The sequence below is a fragment of the Babylonia areolata genome, chromosome 8, assembly GCF_041734735.1.
Source record: "Babylonia areolata isolate BAREFJ2019XMU chromosome 8, ASM4173473v1, whole genome shotgun sequence".
In the NCBI taxonomy this organism is placed as follows: domain Eukaryota; kingdom Metazoa; phylum Mollusca; class Gastropoda; order Neogastropoda; family Buccinidae; genus Babylonia; species Babylonia areolata.
The window spans coordinates 32,008,543-32,036,107 of NC_134883.1; the positions used below are offsets into that span (position 1 = coordinate 32,008,543).

A 27,565-nucleotide genomic window follows, 5' to 3' on the forward strand; every position below is an offset into this window, starting at 1 on the left:
AGTGTACCATTAGATCTACAATGTGTTACAGTTGTATCGTTGAAAAAGTTTCCCTTGGTCGACTTTAAAAATTGGATAGGCTAAATGATTCAGACTGCCAATATTACCGTCACTGTATAAAGGTAGTTACAGCAAGCAACCCCAATGCTTTCTTGAATGGTTTATCTGTCTCCCAGTCAAGACCGACTATAATTTTAATCTATCGATTTGGTTTGAATGCCCTACGTACAAAATATTGTAAACACATATAGTGTTTATGCGGAAATGAAGATAATGTCTATCACCGTCTTGTCTAGTGTCCCGGAACGAGACAACTCGCGTTTAATAAGCTCACTGACCAGTTCCCACTTAACACGTATTTGTCATTGAATAGATATTTTATGACTCCCACAAATTTCTAAATGTTTGAACCAATGTCCTGTTGGTATCTACTTTTGACTGATCATGTTTTTGTCATAATGAGCATGCTTTATCCTCTCTCTCTCTCTCTCTCTCTCTCTCTCTCACACACACACACACACACACACACACACACACACACACACACACACACACACATTCATCATTTTATGTGATATATTTTGGTAATTAGTGTTATCGCCCGGTATAAGCGGAAACAAGTTTACTCATTCTGTTAAAAATGAAAACTGGAATGAAAACGAGACTGCCACCCATTTGAAAACAAATTGAAATAGTCATAACATCATTATTGATTCGTTTTCTCACTGAAAGAAATATATTTTAGGAATTGAAATTATACAGCAATGATCCTATTTGAATTATTCACGTTCATTTATTTCTATGGACTTCTAAATATTGTATTCTTAATTTGCTCTCGTCTTCAAATTGTTAATATCCGGTTCAAGCATTGTCTTCATCACTGCATAAATGGCGCCGCGCGTATGGTATTTGCTACATGTTCGGAGAACGTCATCGCGTAAAGGAAAATAGCTCACAAGTTTGATGATCGCCGAATAGAAGAACTGTGGTTGTATTGCTAGCTCTGTGACAACGTTGTAACAGTTAAATGATCGACGTTTTTATTTAAGTTTCATGTGATTTTGTGTTCGTGGCTGAGGTGAGTTGGTTTGTCATTGTTGGTCAACTCATTGAATATGTGATCCATTTCCTTTGTGTATTCTTAACAATTTAGAAACTGTTGGCCACGTGCTTCCTTGTTTGAAATCACATGGAAGCAGCCGTGGTTTTGGATTGTGCGAAAAACCACAGGTGATTGTTTTTTTTGTTTTTGTTTTTTGTTATTTTCATTGCACGAATTCAGTCTTGAGAGCGTTCACACAACTTTTTACTTTCCACAACTCTGGATTAAGTGGGCAAACGAAAAACTGCTGTCAACCATAGCCTTCAGAAGTTCTCTCTTTTATCAACTTGATTATTTAGTAGACCTGTCCACTTGATTATTTAGTTGACCTTGTGAGATTCTTTTGTTACTTCAAATAGTTCAATACTTGAGATGGGAGCTATTTCTCACATGTTTTGGACTTGAAGACTCTACAGTTGACAGCCAGGGCTAACAAGCCTGATATGTCCTCAGAGGAAAAAGAGGCCATCTGATCATTAGCTTTCATCGAATCTTGGAACATTGGAAGGCAATGTGGAAGACATAGAGAGATAGTTAGGACTTTTTCACTTTCAGTTTTTGGAGAACTTTATCAAAGAGTGATACTGCTATCTAAGAGTGATATTGCTTTGTTGTTCTGTTAGAGCCCAAATTATTTGCTTACCAAACCATTTGTTTTCACAATGTCTTTTGTCTTTTACTTCCTTGTTTATGCTGGCTGAAAAGACTGAAATGGGGTTGATAGCTGGTGAAAATTCATGGGACACATGCTGAAGGTCATAGAATAAAAGTTTTGTTTATAAACTTGTAGGGTATTGTTTTCAGTACACTTTCAGATGACTTTGATTGGAACAGAGTTATTTCATGCATGTGCATCAGTTTATTTTTAAGAGTGATATTGTTTGATCAGCCAAGCTGATTGCAATAGATATTTTCAGCCACAGTTTTGAGCTAAAACAATATAACATTGATTATCACTATTTACAAATACAAGTCTGTGTCCAGTTTCTGTTGTTTATTTTTAGCTGTAAATGTTTGTTTTTAAGAAATGTTCAACAGTTGTCACTCTTCACTCAGCTCTTGGGGGATTGAAGAAGAAAAAGGCAATAAGTGTAACTAAAACTTCAGACAATCAAAAGAGATTATTTCAGCTATTGTAGCATGTACTTTTTTCAGTACTTGCAGTATAATATGAGTTAGACTTAGAGATCCTCTAATTTCAAAATTCTTTAGTTTACCCATAGCACCCCCACCCTATACGGTATACACTGCCCTCATTTTTTTACCCATACAAAGTCTTGGATTCAGCCCTTTACCCCTGGCCTTTTTCCCCACCCACATCTGGACACAAACAAATGGTGTGTTTGAGTGAAGGAATTCCATCCAGTGCTGGGACCTAGGCAAATTTAGAGTGAATCTAGTTTCAATTAAGCAATTAAAAAAAAAAGTTATGTCCAGGACCAAGCTAAAACTAGTAAAACTTTACAAAAGGGGTAATCCACCAGTGGCTTTGTGGAAGTAGTCACTCGTTCTGGGTTTAAGAAAAATATTGGAGTTGAAACTTACTGCGAGTGAGAAAAAATCAATTATATGATAATTCATATCATGTTTTATTTTCATTTTAATCCAGTCATCATGGAGTCTGGAGAAATGGTGGAAAACAGAGCAGCACATGTTGAGCTTGTCCCAGAGACATCAGAGCTAAGTTCATCTGTGGATGGTGAAGGCCATGACATAGTGTATGAGGAGATGGTGATAGAGGAGTCACCTCTCCATGAGCAGACAGAGGAAGACAAGGTGGAGGACACCTCCTCGTCTCTTTTCACCAGTCCTTCCCAACCCGCCGAGGCACAGGAGGCCTCCTCACCCCATAATATCAGTGACTCAGGGAGTTTTGGAACTGCGGACCTGGCTGCTTCAAGGTCCCCGTCCCCAGAGCGTCAACTTCCTACCAGCACTGCAGAGGCAAAAGATGATTTCATGGCTGCAGCAGCTGAAACAGAGGAGGAGACTCGTATCCTTGATTTGACTGGTTATGGAGGGGACACTGTGGAAGACCCAGAGGTCCCAGCGGATGAAATGACAGAGGATGAGAAAAGAGAAAACTACATGACAGCAGATGAAGACCAGACACTGTGCAGAGAAGAGGAGGAGGGAGAGGATGAAAGTCTGGTTTTGACAGAGGAAGACCAGACAGTATGTAAGGGGACAGAAGAAGTGGAAGAGGAAAAAGATGATAAAAGCCCAAACATGACAGCAGACGACGACCAGACATTATACCAAGGGATAGAAGAAGAGGAAGAGAAGACCGGAGAGGAGAACGAGCATATGGTAGATACAAGGGCCGAGGAAGATCGGCCGGAACACACTGCAGAAGATGATGAAGATGACATGACTGTGGAGTCAGAGACACTCCATCACTCTGTCATGGAAGAATGCACTGATGCAGCTGTTCATCTTTTCAAGATTGATGACTCAAAACCTCCTGCTTCGAAGAACAAATTGAGTCCTGGTGCTTTGAAGTAAGTTTTTTGCGTGTTTATGTGTGTATGCTTGTTTGCCTTTCACAAGACTTTAGTCTGATTAAATTAATCCTATTACTAATTATTGGAACACACATGGTAGCACGTAATTTACTGCCCAGAGACCATAGGTCTTGTTCATCAGATTAGAAGCTAACAGTACCCCTGCCATTACTGACTGCATGATTGCCTTACAAAAAAAACAAAAACAACAACAAAAAACCCAAAGAATAAATCAGTTCAGGTTTGTTTGTTTGTTTGTTTTTTATAATGATTCAGCTGTGTCTTTGAATTCTGTCAGTGTGTCTGTCAGTTATAGACCTAAACAGTTACTGAGTTTGTACATTTTTTGTGCATGTGTTTGATATTGCTGTTTCAGTAATTAAAAAATTTTTTTTTTATGCCTATTGATTAGTTGGGTTTTTGTTGTTGTTTTTTTCATATTTTTTTCTGAAGAAGGAACCACCATGACCATGAATATTTCATTCTGCCTGTCATTGTTTCTGTATTGTTCAAGTTCAAATGACAAACACCTTACAAGTTAATGATGGTGCTGATGCCTTACCCATCACCATCAAAAGGTGTAAGTGGGGAAAAGACGGAGTCTGTTCACCTTTTTATTTTTATGAAAGAGCTGTTGATCATACCATTTCTCCTTTTATTGAATGAAATCTGCCTTTGCAACCATCAGCTTTTGAATAATGTTTGTTTGCACACACTGACACGTGGAACTGGCAGTACATGCCAGTTAACACTGATGAATAGAAACGTAGCCAGCTAAAATTATTGATGTTGTTGCAGAGCACAGCGTGCAGGTGGCAGCTCTAAAAGGAAGAAAAGGCTGCCACAAAAGGCAGCAGCAGTCAGACACTCCAAAGTGGCAGTGCCCACTGTGTTGGTGACAGCTCCTTCTGACCAGTCAGATGACAGTGAAGGGGGGAAAACTTCTGCAGCTCCCTCACCAGCGGCCGACTTATCCAGGTGAGTGTTTTTTTCACACTGTGCAATGCAGTTTTGTTTTTACTAATATGCATGAGACAGTAAACCAAAGTCATGTTTGCAGCATGTAATTAGCACATGTAAAAGAACCCATGGCTAAAAAAAGGGTTGTTCCTGGCACAATTCTGTAGAAAAGTTCACCTAGATAGCCAAACAAATATACTTGCAGACAGAAAAAGAAGAAAGAAAAAATGGTGGCACTGCAGCCTGAATTCCAGAGACATCAGTTGTGACAAAAAATATTACAATAAAATGATAACAGTGACTTGTAACAGTGTAAGTTTGTCAGTATATATGTACAATAAGTTACTCATCATATCCTTTTCTTTTTTTTATCAAGATTGTCAATGTCGGGGTATCCTGATGAAAGATTATTCTGCTAGGTATCCAAAAGATTGCTAAACTAATCATAAATTATCAGGTGCGCCGTTGCAAGAATGAAAGGAAAACTGTTCACTTTTACTTGGTGATACGATGATTCCTCTTTCCAAACCTGTCGTAGACTATCCATGAAAGAATTCATTCATCAGATCTGTTGTGTCATTTCTGTTACCTCTCTTTCTCTCTTTAAGCTTGCAGTTGATTAAGGTTGCCCTACACTACTTTCAGAGGGATGTATGCTGAGTATGTTCAGGTTTCCATAAACTGCCAAACAGTGACATGGATTATTTACATGATCTTCTAGTTCATCAAATGGACGTGATTACAGGGTCTTAAACATGCATTTTCTTTCTCCTGCCTGTGTATACAAAGAGGGATAAGGTACTGGCAGGTCTGCATGTGTGTTGACATGGGGGATTTAATCCAGTGGGTGCCAGTGCAGGGATCGAATTCAAGACCCTCAGATTGAAATGAAAGTCCAGCATTGCAACCATTGACTGTTGTGCTTATCATGTGATATGTGTTATATCCATGTTTTTACTTTTACCTGGTAATTTGCCCATCAGCTTTAGGTGTGACATTCCTGTTTACTTATTTCAGTTGTTACATTTCTCTATATATTTGGTATGGTCATCAGTTATCAGTTTTGTCAGTGGCATTTCAATTTTCATCATTTGATATGACAACCAGCTGATATCAGTATTCTTAGGATTGCTTTAGAAGTTTTGTTGCTGTTGTTGTTTGTTGTTTTTGTGTCTCATCTCATCTCATCTCATCTATCCCTTGACCCGTGGGTGGGTCGTTGGGGCACCATGGATGACTGCCTGGTCAGCTCGCGCCACCTGCCTCGGTCCTCAGCGGCCCTTTGAGTTGTGGCAAATGGCAGGCCCGTCCACTCTTTGATGTTGTCCTCCCACCGCTTTCTCTGTCTGCCTCTCTTCCTCCTTCCTTGTACGGTACCCTGCAGGATGGTCTTGGCTAGGCCGTCTGATCGTGTGACGTGTCCATACCAGCGGAGCTTGCGTTCCTTCACTGTGGTTAGCAGGTCTTTGAATGGGCCAATGGCGTTTTGGACTCTTCTTTTCACTTCCTCATTTGTGATGTGGTCTTTGTATGTAATGTTCAGGATCTTGCGGAAGCATCTCATTTCCAGGGCCTGGATTCTTCTCTGGAGTTCTGCAGTGAGGGTCCAGGATTCGCAAGCGTATAGAAATATTGAGAAGATGAGGGAGCGCATTAGTCTGATTTTGGACGAGAGGGAGATCTTTTTGTCCTTCCATATTGTATGGTTACCAGTTAATCTATTACTGTATTGGCAATAGATATAAAATATTCATAGTATTGCTGAATAAAGAATTTTTTCTCTTTATTTTGTTACATTTTCTGTTTCAGTATTAAAACACACACATTTCAGTTATGTGGCCCCTGGACCCTGGCCATACACATCTCACTATTATTTTTATTAAAAAATCACTCACTCCCAACCATGCATATATCTCAATATTTATACATGTGTGTGTTTGTTGTTGTTTTTAAAAAATAATTTTGGCATTGATATGGTTATCTGTTCTCTATTGTTCTTTATATTATATCTAAATGTGTTAAAAGGCATGTTGATAGATATATATTGTAATATTTGTGCTGTCAAGCTACCCAAGAAGGATTGAAACTACCAACAACCTTCCTCATGGCTGGAGACGGGTTGCCATCATGAGGACTGGGGGCAAATTGATTGGACGCTATGACACCACCATCTTCAGGTAACGGCTGGCCTTAGTTCTGGCATCATTGTTTCTTCCTTTTAAAGTTATGTAAAAACTAATACGAGGTTCTGTTGGATTCATGTCATTTGTATTTTGTTTGTTATTTGGTTGCATTTTTTGTTTTTGTTTCTTTGGGTTTTTTGTTTAGGTTTTTTTTTTTTTATCACAGAGGGAGGGGGATATGGGGTGATATTTTGTGTGTGTGTGTGTGTGAAAATGGAAAACAAACCTCTACCCTGTCTCTTTCACCAAGTGTATCTTCAACCCTATCTGACTTTCACTCTTGATTTTGGATTTGTGTGAGCGTGAGTGTTCCCCAGTTTGCCATGTTGTGCCATGAAGGAACTGGGATGGTCCATCTGTCAGGCCATTGTCTTTTCTTTTTTATATCAACTGTCAGATGCTAAAGCCCAGTATAAAACACATACAATGCCTTATCTTATGTGATTATTCAGAATTGAGGAGGGGGGCAAGGGGTGGGGGGGGGGGGGTGAGTTGTACTTGCTAGCCTTGTGGTGGTTTGCCAATAATTTATATACTTTGTCATTTAGTAGTTAGCTTAGTGGGTGTTGTTTTTGTTGTTTATTTGCTGTTACCATACTTTTCGGCCTACAAGGCACTATGGCACATAAGGTGCACAACCTGAATTTTAAGAAAGAAGCTATGGACACATATAAGGCACACATAACCAATAAATGAAAGTTCTCCATTATGGCTCTGCTAACAGCAGGTGTTGTTTTCTGAGTAGTGGCATCATCTGTGGAAATCTGGATGGAAATTCAACTTGTTTTTGTCTGCTTGTTGACTGCTCTGTTTCACCATTCATCTGCTCTGTTTTCTGCTGCTTTATATCTATATCTATCTACCTATCTATCTATCTGTCTGTCTATATCTATATATATATTAATACTATTTCACAGCCTTCAGTCAATATACACAGTTTTAAGCCCCATTTCATTGTTTAGTCAGAATCCAGTCTGCTAGTCATGTTATCAGTCCCATCCACCATTTTTCTATGCGTTCTGCTTTTGAAAGACGATCAGTTCCCATCTCAGACATTGCTGTATTTTCATGGCCTAAGAGCGAACTGTGATCACATGAACCATGTCAAATCAAACAGTAAGACTACAGTGTTGCTGTTCAGTGTGATTGGTGAGCGTTTATTGTGATCAGCGATGTTGTCATACAACATACAGTTTAATGTGACAGATGGCACCCAGTGGTAGTCCAAATTTAGTTTTCAGACACAGATAGGGCACATACAGCCAATAAGACACAGGTGTCAGATTTGAGTAAGAAAAGATTTGTTTTATGAGCTGAAAAGTATGGTGCCTTAGTACAGTAAGTCAAATTTGAATTATATCATTTGAACAGAACCCGTACATGAACACATGCCTCTTTTCAAGCAGATGAGAGAGCAGGTGGGATAGTCAATTCCAGCATCTGGTAATTGTGTTTGCACAAGGAAAGCTGTGTGTTTTATCTTTGGTCTCTCTATTTTACTTTCACTGCTATCTCTCTGAATCTGTCCTCATGTCTGTTTTTCTGACATGTTATGCTTGTCTTTCTTTCATACTATGCTTTCGTTTCTTTAAATTTGTTACTGAAAATATCTGTTTCAGCGAGACAAACGCAAAGATGAGATCGTTCCCTAACGTTCGGTCTTACCTGGAAAAAACAGACCAGTTGCATTTCTTAGAAGACGACAGTTTTGATTTTAAATTTTCGCAGCCCTTCTCTACCCCGAAGAAGACACCAGTAAAAGGAAAGCAAGTTGCGGGAAAGTCTAAAAAATCACCTGCACCTTCAAAGCCAAAAGGTAAATCACCAGCAGCAGGTTCCAAGAAGTTGCCCAGCAGTGATACGCCCAGTGGTGGGAAAGTCTGTCTGACTCTGAAGAGGAAGGTGCCCACTGGAGCAGAGGGATCGGACTCCCAGTCTGGAGAATCCGCAGACCACATTTGGGAGGTTACAAAGCCCCCAAAGGCCAAAGCTCGCAAGAAGACCTCTGCAGGATCAAAAAAAGATTCACCACAAATCCGGATAGATGCATTCATATCAAGAAAAAAGGTAACCACAGACTCTCAGGTCACCAAAGAAACTCCATTGAAATCCTCCTTTAAAACTGTTTTAAATCATCCACCCTCAAAGAAACTGGAGGCAGTTTCTGTTCCTGAAGAGGAACCTGAAATAGTTGAACCCAGTTTGGATGTTGATCAGTCTGAACAGCCATCAGAGACAGTCGTAAATTTGGTTGATGAAGAAGAAGAGCCAGAACAGGACAAAGCTGAAATTGTGTCTGATGATTCCGCTGAAGAGGATTTTGTTTCCGATGTGTATATTGCTGAAGAGCAAGAGGATCTGTACAACACAAACAGTGATGAAGAAGAAGAAGAAGATGTGTGTGTTCCTGTCAACATTGAAAACAAGGGGCCAGGGGTTGAAACTGACAAAGAAGACTTTTACGAAGAATGCCCCTCAGAGGAAGCATCAGTCTATGAACTGAAAAGTGAGGAGTCTGATAGTTCTGTACCAACCCCTACACCACAGTTCCTCTCTCAAGACGACAACGCAGCTGAAAGTATTAACGGCGCCAAGCTCAAGGACCCTGTGACAATCAATCCGTTGTCCATGTCTGTCAGCCGAAGCAGTGCAGCAGCCAAGCGATCGTTGTCCCCTTCCGATTCAGACATCTCAGTGCGGAAACGATCAAGGGTGTGGAGGGAAGGGGACATCGAAGAGGACTCTTCCCGCTCTGTGGGCATGTGTTCCGATGACACGTCGCTGCCTCCCCCAGAAGAGGATGAAAACCAAAATATGGCTAGCAAGGTGCAGAAGATGCACCTCTCAGACAGCTCCAGCAGCAAGGACATGAAGGACTCTGCCAGCACCTCCTCCTCCAACTGCAGCTCACTGCCTCCATCCACCTCCCTGCTGTCCCCGTCCTGGAGAAAGTCCAGGTCCAAGGGCAGTAAAGGCAGCCCTGCTGGTGGTCAGTCGCGGAGAAGGACTGTGGCAGCGGCGGACCAGAAATCCCCCCTTCCTGCCCCTGACAGAAGCTCAGCTTTCTTCACCGGAGCAGATAGTAAGTGGAGGCCTGTTCTGTAGCTGATGAGGGGAGGCCTGTTCTGTCGCTGCTTGTCCATGAAAGAATGAATGGTGTTACGTGAAGGGATTGGAGCGAATGAATGCGTTTAAATTTTAATGATTGAAAAAAGCACTTTTTGTGTTCAGTGATTGCTTGTCATTGGTGTGCACTTAGTCTGCATCAGTGCATGATATTTTTGTAAGGATGATGCTGGTGTGCATTTTTGATGTCCTGTTTTTTTTTAATAAAACAAACAAAAACTTATGGTTGATGTTGATTGACGTTTTTAACACCCTGTTTTGTTGTGTTTTTTCTTGTTTTGTTTTTTATTTTATATATATTTTTTTTTAGCAAACAGAAACTAAATGATGATGCTGGTTGGCATTTGTAACACAATTATTATTAACAAACTAACAAAAACTGGTTTGTATTTTAATACTTTTTTTTTTTTTCAACAAAAAAACAACTGAATGTTGATGCTGTTTGGCATGTTTGCTACACTGCTTGTGTTTTTGTTTTGTTTATTGTTGTTGTTTTTTCTTTGTTTTTCTCAGTTTATATTTTATTCTTTGCTTCCTTTTTTTTCGTAACAAACAAACACTGAATGATTTAGGCTGCTTGGCATTTTTAGGTCATGTTTAAACCTCTTCAGTGCCAAGCATTGTTTTGACTTGTGCTTCCTTTTCCCTCCCTGCCTTGAAGGCTGAACATGTCGATGGTTTATATTTAAAGTCAACTGTAGGTCTGCTGCAGAGCTATACTTGTCTCCTGCTCAGCTTTCTCTTCTTTGGCTACATCTTGCTTTTCAACTACCTCTACCCTCCCTCTCTGCAAATCATCATTATAAGATTCAGTCACGTCAAGCGAACCATCCAACAAGTTTTTGCCACATCTAGCATTCAATTAATCTTTGTCAATGACTTTTAAACTTATGCAAATCTTGCATGGCAAAATCTCTTTTTTTTGTTTAGTTGTAACACATTACTGTTTCAAGCCACTGTGGTAAGATTGTGGTTGGTCTTCTGCCATTTTGAAAACATTGTGAGTAGGACACTGACGATAACATCCTGATATTATAATATAGACAAAAATTAGAATGTGTTTGGCTGTTGCTTCTTGCGGATAATTGAAATAAACATATCAAGCTTTCTGAATTGTGGCTATTGAGACACATCAAGTTATAACTTTAAAACAAAACTGTGAAAAATCCTGAAATGATCATGTATATGACTCACTGCCAAAAGGTGGGCACAGAAAGTAGACAGTGACTGGGAAAAATCAGTTAAAAGATTTCACAAAGATGAATGCTTTATTGTTTAAGGGACCATAAGTGGTCACCTTTGTGTAACAGGACAAGACAGAATGTTTTGTATTTTCTGAGTAAATTACATAAGAAGTCTTCTTTGACAGGTATGATGTACGTCAGTGTTTACAACACATGCACACCTCTGTGCAGCAAGAGACAAATCAGATAGGTTGAAAACACATCTTTATGCAGTGTTCTAACTTTGATGTGCTTAGTCATGGTGTCAAATATTTGTTCCCTGCCTTTGGCCTTAGCCTGATGGGGGTGGTTGGTTGTAATCATCAATGTTATCATCACATCAAGGCTGAACATTTTGTTTTAAACACCATTTACATTAAAAAAAAAAAAAAAATACAAAGAATGCTATCACATAATAAAAACAAACACAAAGAAAGCAATTTTCATTTCAATATTTAATGTCAAAGAAATTCTGCTGTTTTATAAGCATAATACAAATGTATGACAAACATCAGTTTTACACAAAACATTTTCCAGCGAACAGAACAACAGTCATAACGTCGACAAAAAATTAAGTTAAGCCAGTATGATTGATAGCAATATTATATTTCATTTCCGGTAGTAATCATAATGATATATCTCAGATATTTAAGCCTTAAATGATGTCAGAAATGAATTTCAAACCAATGGATACAAGATTTGCAACTTTTACACCGAAAAAAAGTGAGAATAGGATGTTGACTTACCACACAAGTTAATTCAGCCACCATTCATCTTTGCCACACATTATGCACTAAAATGCAGTGAAACATTACACAAGGGTTACTATTTTTTAATCACTGTAACTACAAAATCTCATCCCATTCATCCACTACAAAACCCATTTCGGTGACCAAAGCTTGGTAGTCGTCACTATTATAAAATTGTTGCATAACATGTTTAAAATATTTTAGAAAGGACAGACATCAACAAATTGACACAAATGCAACTTTGAGACTGGTTTGTTGATTCTTTCAAGTTCTGTCTTTGTCCTTCATCTGATTGTAAAGTTCAGGGTCAGCTTTAGTTCAATGTACACTCTGTAGGCCCTGTCAACTTCTGGTTCCTTGCTCTTCGTGCATCTTTCTTTGCTTGAAGACTGGCATCCTGCTGTCTTTGGTTCTAAGAAGTCTGTGTCTCTGACATTACATCTGAAAACATGAACACAACCATTGATAGAATGAGCGTTTAGTTGCATATGCATGTGCACGCACAGGTGTGTGCATGTCCTTGTTTATCTATTTGAAACAAAATGCACTCATATTTTTTGCTTCACAAAGAGATAACACTGGCTTATTTATATAACCTTAATATCATTGTATTTGCATATTGTGAAACTGACATCTGTGTTACTTTGGAAAATAAACTTGGGAAAAGGAGGAGACCAGGAACTGATGATTTGGACTCCGATTCGAGGTCGGTGAGACCTCTGGATATTGGCCGTCGTGGCTTGTGGTGGAGGGCACTGAAGATGACAAGCCCTTGTCGGCTCTCAGCCCCTTCGCCATCCAGAAGGGCTTCCAGTGTCTAGCAGGCTCACTGAAGTCTGTCAAGAGGCTGAGGAGCGGAGCATTTCTGGTAGAGACAGCGTCAAAAAGGCAGACACAGCTTCTGCTTAAAGCGACCACTTTTGTGGATAGGGCGGTGAAGGTTTCCCCTCACAAAGGACTGAACTGTTCGAAGGGGGTCATCAGATGCTCTGAGTTGAGAGGAGTATCTGAGGCAGAGATTAAGTGTGAGCTGTCCTCTCAGGGAGTGACGGATGTTTACAGGGTGACAGTAAGGAAGGGGTCGGACAGAGTCCCGACTAACACATTTTTCCTCACCTTCTGCTGCCCGAATGTCCCCAAGGACATACGAGTCAGATACCTGCAGGTGAACGTAAGTCTGTACGTGCCGTCCAAGTGCCAGAAATTCGGACACATGCGTGACCGCTGCAATGAGGAAGAGGCGTGTGGCACCTGTTCAAAGGCGGCGCACCAAGGCGAATGCGTCAGCCCAGCCCGTTGTGTGAACTGCGGAGGCGGCCATCCGTCCTCATCTAAAGACTGCCCCACCTGGAAAAAAGAAAAAGAAATCCAGAAGGTGAAGACGGAGAAGAAAATATCGTTCTTTGAGGCCCGTAAACAAGTGGAGGCTGCATTGCCTAAGGCATCTTACGCTTCTGTCATCAGACCCAGGATGGTGGACGTTGCGATCCAGACGACGTCCACAGGAACACAGGCGGACGACGTACCTACCTTGGCAGAACCATTCGCCTTGGGTGGAGGCGCTGTATCCAGCCCTTCCCATCCTGTACGGCGGTCCTCAGGGGCTGCTGGGCGGGGGCGGAAAGCCTCGAGCGGAGGCACAGTGTCCGCCTCCCGTCCCCCCCACCCCCCCGGCCCCCTCATCCCGCCTCTCGTCTGCCTGCCCCTCGGGCTGGTGGGAGTGCCCAGAAACCCCCTGTACCTCCAAAACCCAAGGAAGGGAGGGTTGCGGCCTCGGCGGGGTCAGGGAGAGCCAAGGTGGTGGATGTTCCGGCTTGGTCGGAATCGGACAGGATTTTAAGTACCAAAAATAGATATGCGGTCTTGGCCGACCTTGAGCCACCGCAAGCAGAGGAGCAGGAGGTAGTGATGGATTAGGCTGCTGCTTTATTTTTAACCTTTTTAATGGTGATAATTCATTGGAACATCCGTGGGTTTTACGCCAATCTCCAGGAACTCCAGCTGCTTTGTCGTGCTTTGAAACCTTAAGTGCTGGCGCTGCAAGAGACTCTGCAAAGAGATGACAAGTTTTTATCTCTCTCTGGTTTTAACTCCATTTTTAAACCCGCTCAACCGAAGCAAGAGGGATTGACGGGAGGTGTCGCTCTTTTAATACGCAAGTCCCTTTTATACAGTACAGTTCCTTTAAGCACCCCCTTACAGGTGGTGGCAGTCAGAGTCACACTTAAGAAAACCATCACTGTCTGTTCTCTGTTTCTTCCTCCTTCCATCCGTGTTCTGAGGCAGGACCTCATGAACCTTGTCGACCAGCTCCCACGACTGTTTCTATTGTTGGGCGACTTCAATGGCCACTCCCCGCTTTGGGGAAGTGAGGTGACATCAGCCCGAGGTCTTCTTTTGGAAAACTTTCTCTCCAATATGGACCTGTGCTGTCTTAACGACAAGTCACCCACTTACTTTCATCTGTCCTCTGGAAAGCTCTCGTGTTTAGATCTGTCAGTCTGCGATCCATCGTTGGTCCTGGACTACGAGTGGAAAGTGCACGACGATCTGCATGGGAGTGACCACTTTCCTGTCGTCCTCCGCCCCATAGATGGGGAAGGTGACTCTCTGCCTGACCGCCTGAACTATGACAAAGCTGACTGGGGAATTTTTACCACAAAGTTAAGAGCGGAGCTGCAGGAAGAAATAGTCTTACAAAGCAAGGATCCTGCTGACACTCTGACACAGATCGTTTTAGATTGCGCCAAAGCAGCAGTCCCATCGTCTACCTCCAAGCCTCAGATGCCAAGAACGCCCTGGTTTAACGTGGAATGTTGGGAGGCCCGTAAGTCTCGGAAGAGAGCGCAACGACGCGTCTTTCAGAGACCGATAGCCATCAACAGCTGAGGGCGAAAGCCAGGTATTTTTAAAAAGAGCCAGAGAAAATCATGGAGAGATTTTTGCTCTTCCTTAACCTCCAACACACCCAAGAAGAAAGTGTGGAGGGTTTTAAAAAAATTTAAGAGCAAAAACATCTGCCCAACTTTTCACCATCTTAAACTCTCAGATGCTCTGGTCACAGAGAAGAAAGCAGTTGCTAATTTGCTTGCCTCCACAATCAAACTGAACTCTAGATCTGCCAACAAATCTGCTCGGTTTCTCAAAACCAAAAACCTGAAAGAAAAAACACCCTGCAACTTCTCTTCCGACAACACAGAGAGCTACAACCTTCCTTTCACTATGAATGAACTAAAATCTGCCCTTCAGACCTGCACGGATTCCTCTCCAGGAATGGACGAGGTCCATTATAAACTTTTAAAACATCTTCCCGAAACCTGTCTGGACACCCTGCTCAAAGTTTACAACCACATCTGGATTACAGACTTTTTTTCCACCCTCCTGGCGGAAAGCCCTCATAATCCCATTGCCAAAACCAGGAAAAGACCCCTCGAACCCGTCCAACTACCACCCAATAGCACTGACCAGCTGCATCTGCAAACTGATGGAGAAGATGGTCAGCGGTAGACTGATGTGGAAACTAGAGACCAACGGCCTTCTGGCGAAAGAACAGTGCGGTTTCCGCAAGCATCGATCTACCGTTGACCATCTGGTTCGTCTGGAAACCACTGTAAGTAATGCCTTTGTAAACAAACAGCATGTGGTGGCCATTTTTTTTTTACTTGAAGAAAGCTTACGATACCACCTGGAAATTTGGAATCCTCTCAGACCTGCACAAGCTCGGCTTCCGAGGACACCTGCCCCAGTTCATCCACTTCTTGCAGGACAGACAATTCCAGGTGAGGGTCGGCACCACCCTGTCCGACATTCATGAGCAGGAGCTGGGTGTTCCGCAAGGGAGCATTCTGTCGCCGGCTCTCTTCAGCATCAAAATTAATGACATCGTTCAGTCGGTTCAGAAGGGATCGGACAGCTTGCTGTTTGTGGACGATTTCGCCTTGTATGCAGCTGGCAGTATGTATGCCAGCATCCAGCGACGGCTTCAGCTCTGCGTGGACAAAATTCAGTGTTGTGCAGAGGAGAATGGTTTCACCTTTTCGTCCTCCAAAACTGAGTGTATTCATTTTCATAACTTTCGCCACTTCTATCCGGACCCTGAAATCCGTCTGGGAAAATCCACCATCCCGGCGGTTAAGGAAGCCAAATTTTTAGGGTTCGTTTTTGATCAGAAGCTGAACTTCCTCAGCCATATCAAACAGCTGAAAATATCTTGTCAAAAAGCCCTGAACATCATCCAAGTTGTGGCACACACAGACTGGGGTGCTGATAAGAGAACTCTCTTGCACCTCTACAGAGCCCTGGTCCGGTCCAAACTGGATTACGGAAGTGTAGTATACAGCTCAGAGAGACCGTCTTACCTGAAACTGCTGGACCCTATACACCACCAAGGGCTCCATCTCAGCTTAGGTGCGTTCCGCACCACCCCTGTGCACAGCCTGTACGCAGAGGCGGGGGAACCACCTCTCTCCAACTGCAGACTGAAGCTGACCTTAAATTATTACTTGAAACTGTTTTCTGAACCTACAAACCCTGCTTACGATGTTGTATTCAACAACCCTTTCAACAAGAAATTTGAAGACAACCCAAACTGCACCCCTCCTCTTGGACTCCGCATTCAGCCGCACATAGAAAATGCCGATCTGGATGTTGGTGGCATCTCAGACTTCTCCAAGTTCCCCGACTGCCCTTGTGGACCTTTAGAACACCTGAGGTCCGATTCGATCTGGCCTCGTACCGTAAAGACTCCACCAGTTCACTGGCCTACAGAACTTACTTTTCAGAACTCTGCCACAAATTTCCCATTTTCCAAAGAATCTTCACTGACGGTTCCAAGTCAGAGGACGGAGTCGCTGCATCTGCGTTCTGTCCCACCTTTCCTGACCAGCCCTCAACGGAACACATCCTGTCTGACAGCTCAGTGTACACTGCGGAACTGACTGCACTGGTTCTGGCGGTAAGAATGGTTCTCTCTTCGAAACAAAAGAGATTCATGATCTTTTCCGACTCCTTGTCAGCCCTGGAGGCGATCACCTGCAGGAATATCATTCATCCCAAACTGCTGGAATTTTACGAAGCTTTTACTCTCGTAACGAAGAAAGGATACGAGGTTGTGTTGGCCTGGGTTCCTGGACATGTTGGCATTCGTGGTAATGAAAGGGCAGACCTGCTGGCCAAGAATGCTGTAAAGAAAGAATTATCCAGATCCTTTGTACCATAAACAGACATGAAGCAGAAGGTGAACACTTATGTTAAGGATCTTTGGCAAGAGGAGTGGAACATCCAGACGGACAACAAGCTCTTCCAGATCCGTCCAGACCTAAAAGAGACCCTCCTGTCAGGGGTGAAGAACAGAAAGGAGGAGTCTGTGCTGTGCAGACTGCATGCGGGGCACACCTTTTTTACTCATTCTTACTTGTTAAAGGGGGAAGAGGCCCCTTGATGTATTCCCTGTGATGAGCCTCTCACCGTGAAACACGTGCTCCTTGACTGTTGGGATCTGCATGACGTTAGACACAGACATTACACAGCGGTTTCTTTGAAGACCTTGTTTCGTGATGTCCCTCCGTGGGCGCTGATGGACTTCTTGAAAGAAGTGAACATTTTTAATCAGATTTGAAGGTTTTAAACTGTGGAAGTTTTTTTTTAAACTTTGAGTGGAAAGTTTAGAAGTGGTGAATCATTTTAATTGTTTGTTTTTTTACCCTTGTAGTAGTTATTAACGTTGCGATAGCCTTGAGATGGCCTTAGTGGTCGGCGAGGCTCTAAGCACCATAATTTCATTTCATTTGCACACATGTGCAAATACATGCACACTTGCATACATGCTTACTTGATCCAAGAAAGAAGAGGGAGAGCTGGATGAATGTAAGGTCTTACACACACTTTATGCCCTGAAATAATTTTTAAAGTCCGGTTTCAGTTGAGTTCTACCCCCCGCCCCCAACGCCACCCTACAAAAGCTTTGCATTGGTGACTTTTACTCTGTATTCTTTTCTAGTATACTAGCAGTGATCCCAGTTTAATTTAGGTCAGCAGTAGTCTGTAGTGCTTATCCTGATTTAATCATTTATACCAAAAATGTTCCCATTCACTGATTTTTGTTTCCATTGTGGCTATTCCTGCTTCACCATCTAGATTTCAAAATATGCTCTTCCTGATTAGGTAATACACATACCTGCCTGCATGCTCATAATATCAGTAGACAGTTGCATGCACAGTTGCCCTGCTGGGATTATGAAGAAAGAAAAATGCATTGCCACAGAGTGTAAATTCATATGTGCACACGGATGCATGTCCACATGTATACATGTTGTAAAACAACAGCTTGCTCTCTTAACTCACTCAGTACGGCCAGTCCTCTTTTCTCCTCTACACAGACCCCTCGGATGTCCAGTGGGTGTCTGAATGACCCAACCTTTTGCTTCCGTCGTCAGAATAGTGGTATTCTTTGTCAACATTCACCTCTTTAGTATAAGAGCCTTCCGCTTGCAATATTTTGATGATGGTAATTGGGGTGAAACGCTGTTAACGTCGTCTCTTTCGCCATTCGTATGGAAAGAGTTAACCTTGAGTTGCCATTATGTGGTGCTTTTTTGTTTCCTGAAGATATATCTATATCAGAAATCATGAAGGCATACCAGTACATTACTAGTAATATGAAGAGCAAAGCAACCAACCAGAAGCAGGCAATACCTGTAACTTGCATTCATGGACATATAGGCCCATGTGTCTTCACAGACAAGTTTGCACATGTGCATGCATGCGCACGCACGCGTGCGCGCGCACACACACACACATTCACACTTGCACTCACACACACACATGCACCAAAGTAAAATACAAACACACACATTGGTGACATTTGGACAGATTTAAAACAAGAAAGCTTAATCATGACGCAATGATTGGCATCTTTCCTTCCACATGATAATAGTATCCACCTCCACTTTTACACGTTACATTTTACATATCTATCCCAACGAGGATAGTTCAAACAAACAGTTGACAGAAGTTTGGCCGTGTATTAATTTGCTTGTCATTTGATTACTTTTGGGGTTTGTTTGTTTGTTTGTTTTTTTAAACAAAAAAACAAAACAAAACCAAAATTGTCACAGTGAATATGATGGCCCTGAAAATCCTTGATGTGATCTGATCTTGATGAGGATGTCTGTCACAGAAAACCAACACACACATCCACCCCCATCCCCCACACACAAAGCACAACTTTAGTGCTATCTATCGTGACCATAAACAACTTTTGTCTTGGGTGTATAAAGAGTCTCTATGTATGTAGCCAAGCGCTCAGCAGGCTGCAAATAACCGTAGTTCATGCTGTAAAGCAGACGACAGTTTAACTGCAGTGACAGTGTCCAACCATTGACATGAGGAGGTAACTCCTGTGGTGTAAAACTATTCAGATTCAAATTTGAAATACAAGCGTCCGCTGGTCACTTTCCGAGATGCCGCTCCTCAAGCACACATTGAGCGTGTCGCACACACAGTCAGCTGCCTAATATTCTACTGCATTGTTTTCTCTTATCACTTCTTGTCTTCTTCTTATCTTCTCTTGATATTGTAATAAAACAATAGAAAAACCCTGTTATGACTTGCCTGCTGTATGCCCCTGGCCTGTGCATGGATCTTTTCTATCCTTTAATTCAGTAAATCAGTAATTCTTTTGTACCGTCCCCTTTTTTTTTATACCACTTGGTTTCAACACATGGCTACATGTACAATAAAGCTCTCACTGAAACTGCACTGGCAAAAGAGGGCATCATAGAATATCCAAGATAGTTCTCTCTCTCTCTCTCTTTTTTTAAATTTTTTTTATCTTCTCTCCTTTTTGACTCACTTGTGTAAACAAAGTGAGTCTATGTTTTATCCTGGTGTTCGGTTGTCTGTGTGTGTGTGTGTGTCTGTAAACTTTAACATTGACATTTCCTCTGCAAATATTTTGTCAGTTGACACCAAATTAGGCATAAAAATAGGAAAAATTCAGTTCTTTCCAGTCAGTATAGCACCTCTGGGATGGGCACAAAAAAAAAAGAAAAAAAAAAGAAGCCTAATTATATGCAAACTGCATTTACTGTTATATTTTTTGTATTCTCTAAACTTGGTACTTTGATCTGATATTCTGACCCAACAACAAGAGCAGTCATTATTATCATTTTTTGTTCAAACAGGAACTTCTTTTGCTAAGCATGGAAGTTTTATTTATTTTGCAAACATTTTGGTGCAGATAGTAAAAAAGGGAAATTACTCTGTAATTAATGCTAGGGGACTTAATTTGCTTTAAACTGATTTTTCTCATCTTAAACATTACATTTTGAAATTATGCTCAATACATAAAAAGCTTGGATTTTTTAAAATTTTTTTTCAAGTGTATCACAAGTGAGTCTTGAAGGCCTTGCCTCTCTTGTTTCTCTTGTCTTTGCTCTTTGTTTGTCTTGTCTTTACCTGTGTAAGTGTATAACTATAAAGCATTTAAAAGATGCACAGGATATATATATATATATATATATATATATATATATAATCACTTTAACCAGATTACAAAAAAACAAACATGTTTGCACAACTGTATCATTCTTAATCTTGCGTATATCCAATTATCCCCCTTCCACATGACTATGTATGTCTGTTCTTTTAAAATCTGGCAGTATCCTGCTCTTGTTTTCATTCCTTTTTCATATGTATATAGATATAGATATATGTCATTATATGTATGTGTGTATATATTTAAAAAAAAAATATATATACATTTTAAAAAAATCTGTATTCTTGTTTGCCTGTAACCAGAAAGTCAGGCAGTCTTTTGCTCTTGCTTTTTTTTTTCTCTCCCCCCCCCCCCCCCACCCCCCACATAAAATTTAAAATCTATATACCTGTTTGTTCTCAAAGTCTTAACAGTCTAATGCTCTTGCCTTTTTTTTCATTTGTTGTTGTTGTTGTTATTAATCTGTACACGTGTTGTAGAGATTCAAGCGGCAAAATCTTTATTATATAGTAGTGTGCCTGTTGCCAGAAAGTTTGGCACTAGTGGCAGTCTTATGCTCTTGCTTTTTTTTCTTTTCTTTTTTTTTCCCCTGATACATATTAAAATCTTTATTTTCCTGTTTGTTCTCAGAGTCTTAACAGTCTGATGCTCTTGCTTTTGTTGTTGTTATTATTATTATTAATCTGTATACCTGTTGTAGAGAGTCTGGCAGTGAAATCTGTATTATATATATTTGTGTGGCATTTGTGAAAAAGTCTGGCAGTGTTTTGCTCTTGTTTTTTTGTTTGTTTGTTTGTTTTGGGGTGTTTTTTTGTTTTTGGCTTATTTTTCCCCATACATATTAAAATCTCTCTATATACCTGTTTGTTCTCAGAGTCTTAACCCCCCACCCCCACCCCCACATTCCCAAGTTAATTGTCTGATGCTCTTGCTTTTTGTTGTTGTTATTAATCTGTGCACTTGTTGTAGAGAGTCTGGCAGTGAAAACAAACGGCACCTCGGGCACTGTGCCACAGACGAGGGCACGGCGTGACACAAACTGGAATCCCCCGCGATCCCCCTTCAACCTGATCCAGGAGCGCCTGTGCCATGACCCCTGGAAGATGCTGGTGGCCACCATCTTCCTTGACGAAGTGGAAGGTACAGCCATGCCACTGTGTTTCTGACTGTCAATCGATACCTATTGCTTGGCTTATTATATTGGAAACTAACATAAGCTTACAGTTTACATGCAGTAAGGCCAACAGCAAAGTGAGGGCTGTTCGATCAGTGGTTTCTCCACTGCAGTGGGAATTCATTGACGGCTTTGTCTGTTGTGAAGGACTATGACTCTCAAACTAGGAAGCAAGATTGCACTGTTTCTGATTGTCAGTGTATGCCAAATGCTCGGCTTATATATCCAAAATTGACATAAGCTTAACAGCTTACAGTTGGACGAACAGCAAAGTGAGAGCTGTGTGATCAATGGTTTCTCTACTGCAGTAGGAATGCATTCATGGCTTAGTCTTTTGTGAAGGACTATGACTCGCAAACTATGAAGGGCTTGGACTCTCAAACTAGGATTAGTAGGAAGCAGTATTGCACTGGCTCTTAGTGCTGTATCCTTTGGGGCTAGCTAGCCTGTAGGGGCTATCCCAGTGCTGACTGTACTAAAGCCCTCTTGGCCAAGAGAGGGAGAATGTAAATCAGTTTTAATTTCTTCTTTTATTTAAAGCAGATGTTTAACCTATCACTAATGCTGTGCTGTTCATTTTTGTATAGTTTTTTTTTCTGTGATGGTCTTGTGTTGTTACTTCTGTGTTTGTGGCCTTCATCTCCCATGTTCACTTGTATTATGTTATTATATGTATGGCCATTTTTACCCATGCAGGCAGCCATACTATGTTTTCGGGGTTTGTATGCTGGGTATGTTCTTGTTTCTATAATTTACTGAAAGCTGACATTGACTTCAGGATCTTTAATGTGTGTATTTTGAACTTCTGCATGACTATGAAGGGGGTTCAGGTACTAGCATGTCTGCGTATTCACTAGAAAAATCTCTACGCTTAACCCACCAGGTGCGCCATAACCAGGCATCAAACACAGGAATCCCAGGCAAAAAATCCAGTGCTCTAACCACTCGACCACAATAACTGTCTCAGTCTGTGTCATGACTAATATGGTTCTGTGTTTTTTTGTTTTTGATTTTTAGAGATATATATATATGTATGTATAGTTTTGTTTGTTGTGACATTATGTCAGTAATGGTACTGTTCATTTTTTATACATAACAGATAATCTTGCATGATGCGACTCATTGCACTACGTATATTTGATATGCAATTTTATCAGCATGAATCTGCCATTCAGTTTACAGAAACAACTAAAGCGCTGCACATGATAACACAGCATAGATTTTGTTTGTTGCTTTCCTTCCAGCCGAGATAGCCATTCCTTTGTTGTGGAAGTTCCTGAATCGCTGGCCCAATGCAGACCAGGTGCGAGCAGCGGAAACAGAGCACATAGCCAGGCTGCTTCAGCCCATGCAGAGGAATGAAGTGTGTGCCGCCGCTGTGGTGCACTTCTCTGGTCAGTGGGCCTTGGGTTGTATGTCTGTCTTGTCAAGTGAAGAAAGAAAAGCGGAAGACACCATAGCTTGATTGTCTTTTTTTGTTCTTTCTTTTTTTCCCCCCCCCTTCTTTTCTGCTTTTGTGGGCTGCAACTCCAAAATTTATTGGTGGGCTTTTGTATGTCGGATCATTTGTTACCTACATACTCTGTTTCTAGGGTGTGTGCTTTCTGGGTATATTTGTGTTTCCATCACCTGCTGCAAGCTGACATGTTGTCACAGTATCTTAACATGCTTGATCTTTTTGCATATCTATACACACAAAGGGGATAAAAGGAAGAGCAGGTCTGCACATACTGTTGCATCAGTAATGGGATCGAACCCAAGACCTGCAGCTATTCTATCCATCGCATGTTTAAGTAATATATAAAGGATGATTTGATTGTCAAGACGCTGACTGAGGCATCTTATTCCCTCACACTTTTGGGACAGAAAGTACAAACAGTGGTTTGTGAAGTAATCTAAGAGTGCAGAGCAGTATGCTTGCTTATTTTGTTTTATTAATGTATGTACATTATCCAGTTCTTTTATTTCCTCATTCCCCCAACCCACCCACCCCCACCCCCCATATTTGCTCAAAGTTAGTTGTCCCAAAAGTTATGTCTTTTTTTCCCCATTTTTACTCCCAAGTTTGGTTTTAGTTGTCCCAACAGTTATCAGTTACTTTGAGGAAATAGACCCTTTGTTTTTCTGATTAGCAAACATATCAGCTGATTCAGCCACTCACACATTTTATTTATTTTGATGCTGATCTATCAGTGTGTGGTATGAAATGTGTTTATTTACGTATTCTGTTCAACCATGGAATAATCAGATCTGTATGTAGGTGTTTAAGAGTTACCTTGCTGTAAATAACCTTTTCTTACATGTGTAACAGAGGAGTATCTGACAAAGGACTGGAAGTACCCCATTGAGCTTCATGGCATTGGAAAGTATGGCAACGATTCCTACAGGATATTTTGTATCCCAGAGTGGAATGATGTGAGTACACTGTGTCAAGCATGACCCCATAACATAAAGGTAGTGATTCATAGAGAATTCACTCCGTCTTAAATCATCTTTTCTTAGTCTGCAACTTGAATGTTCACTCAGAAACTTTTGTGATTTTTTTTAACCTTTTTTTTCTATGTAGCCATTTTGACACCTGTCTTCGAGGGTGGTTCATGTTGGATATATTAATACATTTCCTTACTTCAGTGAATATTGACAAAGTTTGTATGATCTTAAACTTGCTGGTATTAAACTTAATTTGATCTACATATTCATAGAGACACAAATAACATTCAGGTTCTAGCTTTGCACATGACTTTATCAGGGAGATTATTTTGAGGGGGAGGGGGGGGGATTCATGTGAGACTGGGAAAAATCCCACTGTGATTGACTAGTCTGTACTGGATTTAAGACAGTTTGTCAGGGCAAGTACAGTGCTTTGAAACTTCTCTAAAAATATAACAAAATTCATCTGACAGTTGATTCCAGTTCATTCCCTAAAACTGATGTGAGTAGGTGATTCCTATATCTCTGCTTTATTTTTCATCTCACCCTTATAATTGTGCTGGCAATGTTATGTGATTTATGAAAGTTGTCTTCTGTTCAGCATCTTTGCACTGAAAGTGGTATTAGTTATTCTCAGTTTTGAGACATTTCATGAGCACTTGTGATGAATCCTGTGTCTAATTTTCATGTGCAAATGAGAATCGTAGATAAATCTTGGGAATGGTATGGACTACTTCTGGATCACCTTTGACGAGTATTTTTCAGTTTGTGACAGAAATATTTCTTTTTAAATGTTTCTTTGTAACTGATGCGTAAGCAATGTTACGTGTGTCCTGTGAATGATATGGACTACTTCTCTGTAACTTTAACTGATGTGTGAACAATGAAACATGTCTGTCAGGTGACGCCAGAGGACCACAGGTTGAGCAGCTACTGTCTGTGGCTGAGACAGAATCGTGTGGAACTGGGGGTGGAGTGAGAGAGGAAGAAGTGTGTATATTGAGGGAAGGCCATTGGCCGACCGACCTTGGTGAACCGAAGCTGACACTGTGATGGGACTGACGGGCATTTTGCTACAGATGTGATTTCTGCAGATTGTGGTTTCTACCGATGTGGTCAGACTATGTGCTGATCATGGACTTGACTGCTGGATTTCTCTGCTGATCGCCAAAGGCGGTTGACATAGCCCAAAATGGATCAAAATCATGTTTGTATTTTTTTAATGAGCTTATGATACAAGAGATTATTTGTTTTCCATTGTACTTTTAACTTTTTTTTTTTTTGGTGCTGTTTCCACATTATTTGGAAACAGATACAGACCTGCCAGCTGCTATGTTTTGAGGTTGGCATGTTGTTCTTAGCTTCAAAACATCACACTGCTGCTCTCACTATAAAATACTACACTGAAGTAGCAAAAAATAAAGCGGTAGTTGAAAGTTTTCAGTCTGAACTTATTAGTGCAAAAGAAGGAGAGAGGAATTTAGTCTAGTGTTTGTGGTTTCTAATATTTGGTCATTGAGAGTTTTCATTTTTAGCTTCCTTCCGTTCTTGAGAATAACTTCATTGAGACTGTTACCTCTCAGCAGTTTTCAGATGAAAAACAAGAATATGAAAACTGTGCTGAAGTGCTGAACGGTAGCAAAGAAATGACTGACCCGACAGTGGTACCAGGAAGCTTAATGCAAAGAACGCCTGTGAATTCAGCCTTTTTTGTACTTTGTCCTGTGAGTCAGCTGGACTTTCAAGTGTCCAGTGATGGAATGGATGATGTGATTTTTCTTCTTTGGTTTTTGCAGCCAACATCAACAGGAAAAAGAATCAGCTGTGCTAGGCTTAGCTGAGAGGGGTTAGGGGTGTTGACTTGAAATTTCTTCAGACACATCGAAAGCAGAAAAATGGCAACGCTGTTTATTTATTTTTCTTTAGTGGAAGTGCCAGATGGACTTTCATTTGTGCCAAAGTTGTGTCATTTGTGCCAAAATTGTCTTTATGAAATTTCTCCTGGAACACAGTATTCCCCTCCGCCCCACCCTCCTTTCAGCTTCTGGTCATGTTGAAACAGGCTTAGAAATTTATTGAGAAGGAGAGCACAAATTAATTAGCACAAATTCAGAGACTTTGACCTTGGTACAATCATTTCATTTCTTTAGGAAATGTTAGCATCCAAATAGTTTGGCTATTTTCACTAACCTACACTTTCACTACCGGCTGTAAGCAAGAGAAATGATAGGCAATGTAGTTTTCTGATGATCATTGTTTGGGTGCTGCAAGCAAGCATTGGTGTTGCTACCAACATGGATAGTCTTCCTGCTATCAGATAATGAAAATGCTACTCTCAAGTCTGGTTAGGGGTTGGCAGGTCTGCAGGTGATGATACAAATTAATAAAAGATTTTGGGGTGGAGAGTGTGGTGGAGAAATATGGCACTCCTTCCAGTTCTGTGTCATGTACCATTGTCAGTTTCCAAATGATCTGGTCCATGTTTTCATGTTGCACAGATTACTTTGTCTCATGAAAATCCTTTTTCTTACTTCCAATGTACATGCGTGCATCATGCTGTCCCGATTTATTTCCAGTTTCATGAACAACTCACGAGTCAAATTATGTGATGGGTCCTCATCCGCTGAAGGTTGTCAACAGTCAGTGCTTCTCTTTTCAGTATGAAATGGAAGAAACTGCTTCCTGATATCGAAATCTTTTACACAGTGAGAAATGTTTTAAACAGTATGTTAGGTGGCGTATTTATAATTATATTGCCACATGACATCTTGTTCAGAGGACCAACACTTTCAGTATTACAAATTGTGTGCAGAATGTTCTTGTACTTATGTTGCCTGTTTCCCTGTTTTGTGGTGCTGGATGATAAAGAGAAAAGTGTGATGTTTGTTCATTTGTGAAAGGAATTACGATGTCAGGTTTTGAGGTTAACTGGACAGCAGGGACAGTGGGGATTTGAGACAATGTTTGGCAGACTTTATGAGGGAGACGCGGTAGCAGAATCGGATAGACTTCTGATCCAGTGTTCACCAGTGATCAGGGTTTGGCCCCATTTCCCTGGGAAAGGCAATTTACTTCAATTTGCTTCACAATATCCAGGTGTGAATGGGTATCTGAATTTGGTTAGGGAAGATGGAAGTAGAGGACTGGGCCCTGCTTCCCTATACTGAGCCCAAGACACAATGAATGTGACTTATTTCGCCATTTTAACTTTTAACTATTTGGGAAATGTGTGGTGGCATGTATTTCCTGGATTCAACAGAAACCACATGCTAATATTTAACACCAGGTGTTACACTTATATAAAAGAAAGGTAATCTGTCTGACTAACACTGACTTGCTTTTGTTTCCCTCTTTTTTGACTCACTTGTGTAAACAAAGTGAGTCTGTGTTATAACCCGGTGTTCATTTGTCTGTGTGTGTTTATATCTGTGTGTCCGTGGTAAACTTTAACATTGCCATTTTCTTGAGAAATGCTTTGTCCGTCAGTATCAAATTTGGCTTAAAAATAGTTAGTTAGTTATGCCCATCACTCCCCCCGGAGCATAGGCCGCTCACAACAGTCCGCCAGAGTCCTCTGTCCTGGGCTGCCCTTTCTAATTGTCTCCAGGTGTGCCCCA

At 41.1% G+C, this 27,565-nt stretch overlaps 1 protein-coding gene across 1 annotated transcript; it reads left to right on the plus strand.

The window, feature by feature from the left end:
* Positions 1 to 881: 881 nt before the first annotated feature.
* On the plus strand, positions 882 to 24,989 carry LOC143284744 (uncharacterized). Its single transcript, XM_076591705.1, has 9 exons — positions 882 to 1,078; positions 2,712 to 3,603; positions 4,405 to 4,584; positions 6,633 to 6,743; positions 8,369 to 9,831; positions 21,314 to 21,484; positions 22,763 to 22,912; positions 23,830 to 23,933; positions 24,850 to 24,989. The coding sequence occupies exons 2-9, from the start codon at positions 2,717 to 2,719 to the stop codon at positions 24,925 to 24,927; spliced, it is 3,144 nt and encodes a 1,047-aa protein (XP_076447820.1). The 5' UTR covers positions 882 to 1,078; positions 2,712 to 2,716; the 3' UTR covers positions 24,928 to 24,989.
* The last annotated feature ends 2,576 nt before the right edge of the window (positions 24,990 to 27,565 follow it).

Bases quoted from the DNA above. Each gene is read 5' to 3' on its own strand.
- LOC143284744 (XM_076591705.1), top strand. From the start codon at position 2,717: ATGGAGTCTGGAGAAATGGTGGAAAACAGAGCAGCACATGTTGAGCTT. The intron at 4,585-6,632 runs GTGAGTGTTTTT...TGTGCTGTCAAG, and splicing joins CCAGCGGCCGACTTATCCAG to CTACCCAAGAAGGATTGAAA. The intron at 23,934-24,849 runs GTGAGTACACTG...CATGTCTGTCAG, and splicing joins GTATCCCAGAGTGGAATGAT to GTGACGCCAGAGGACCACAG.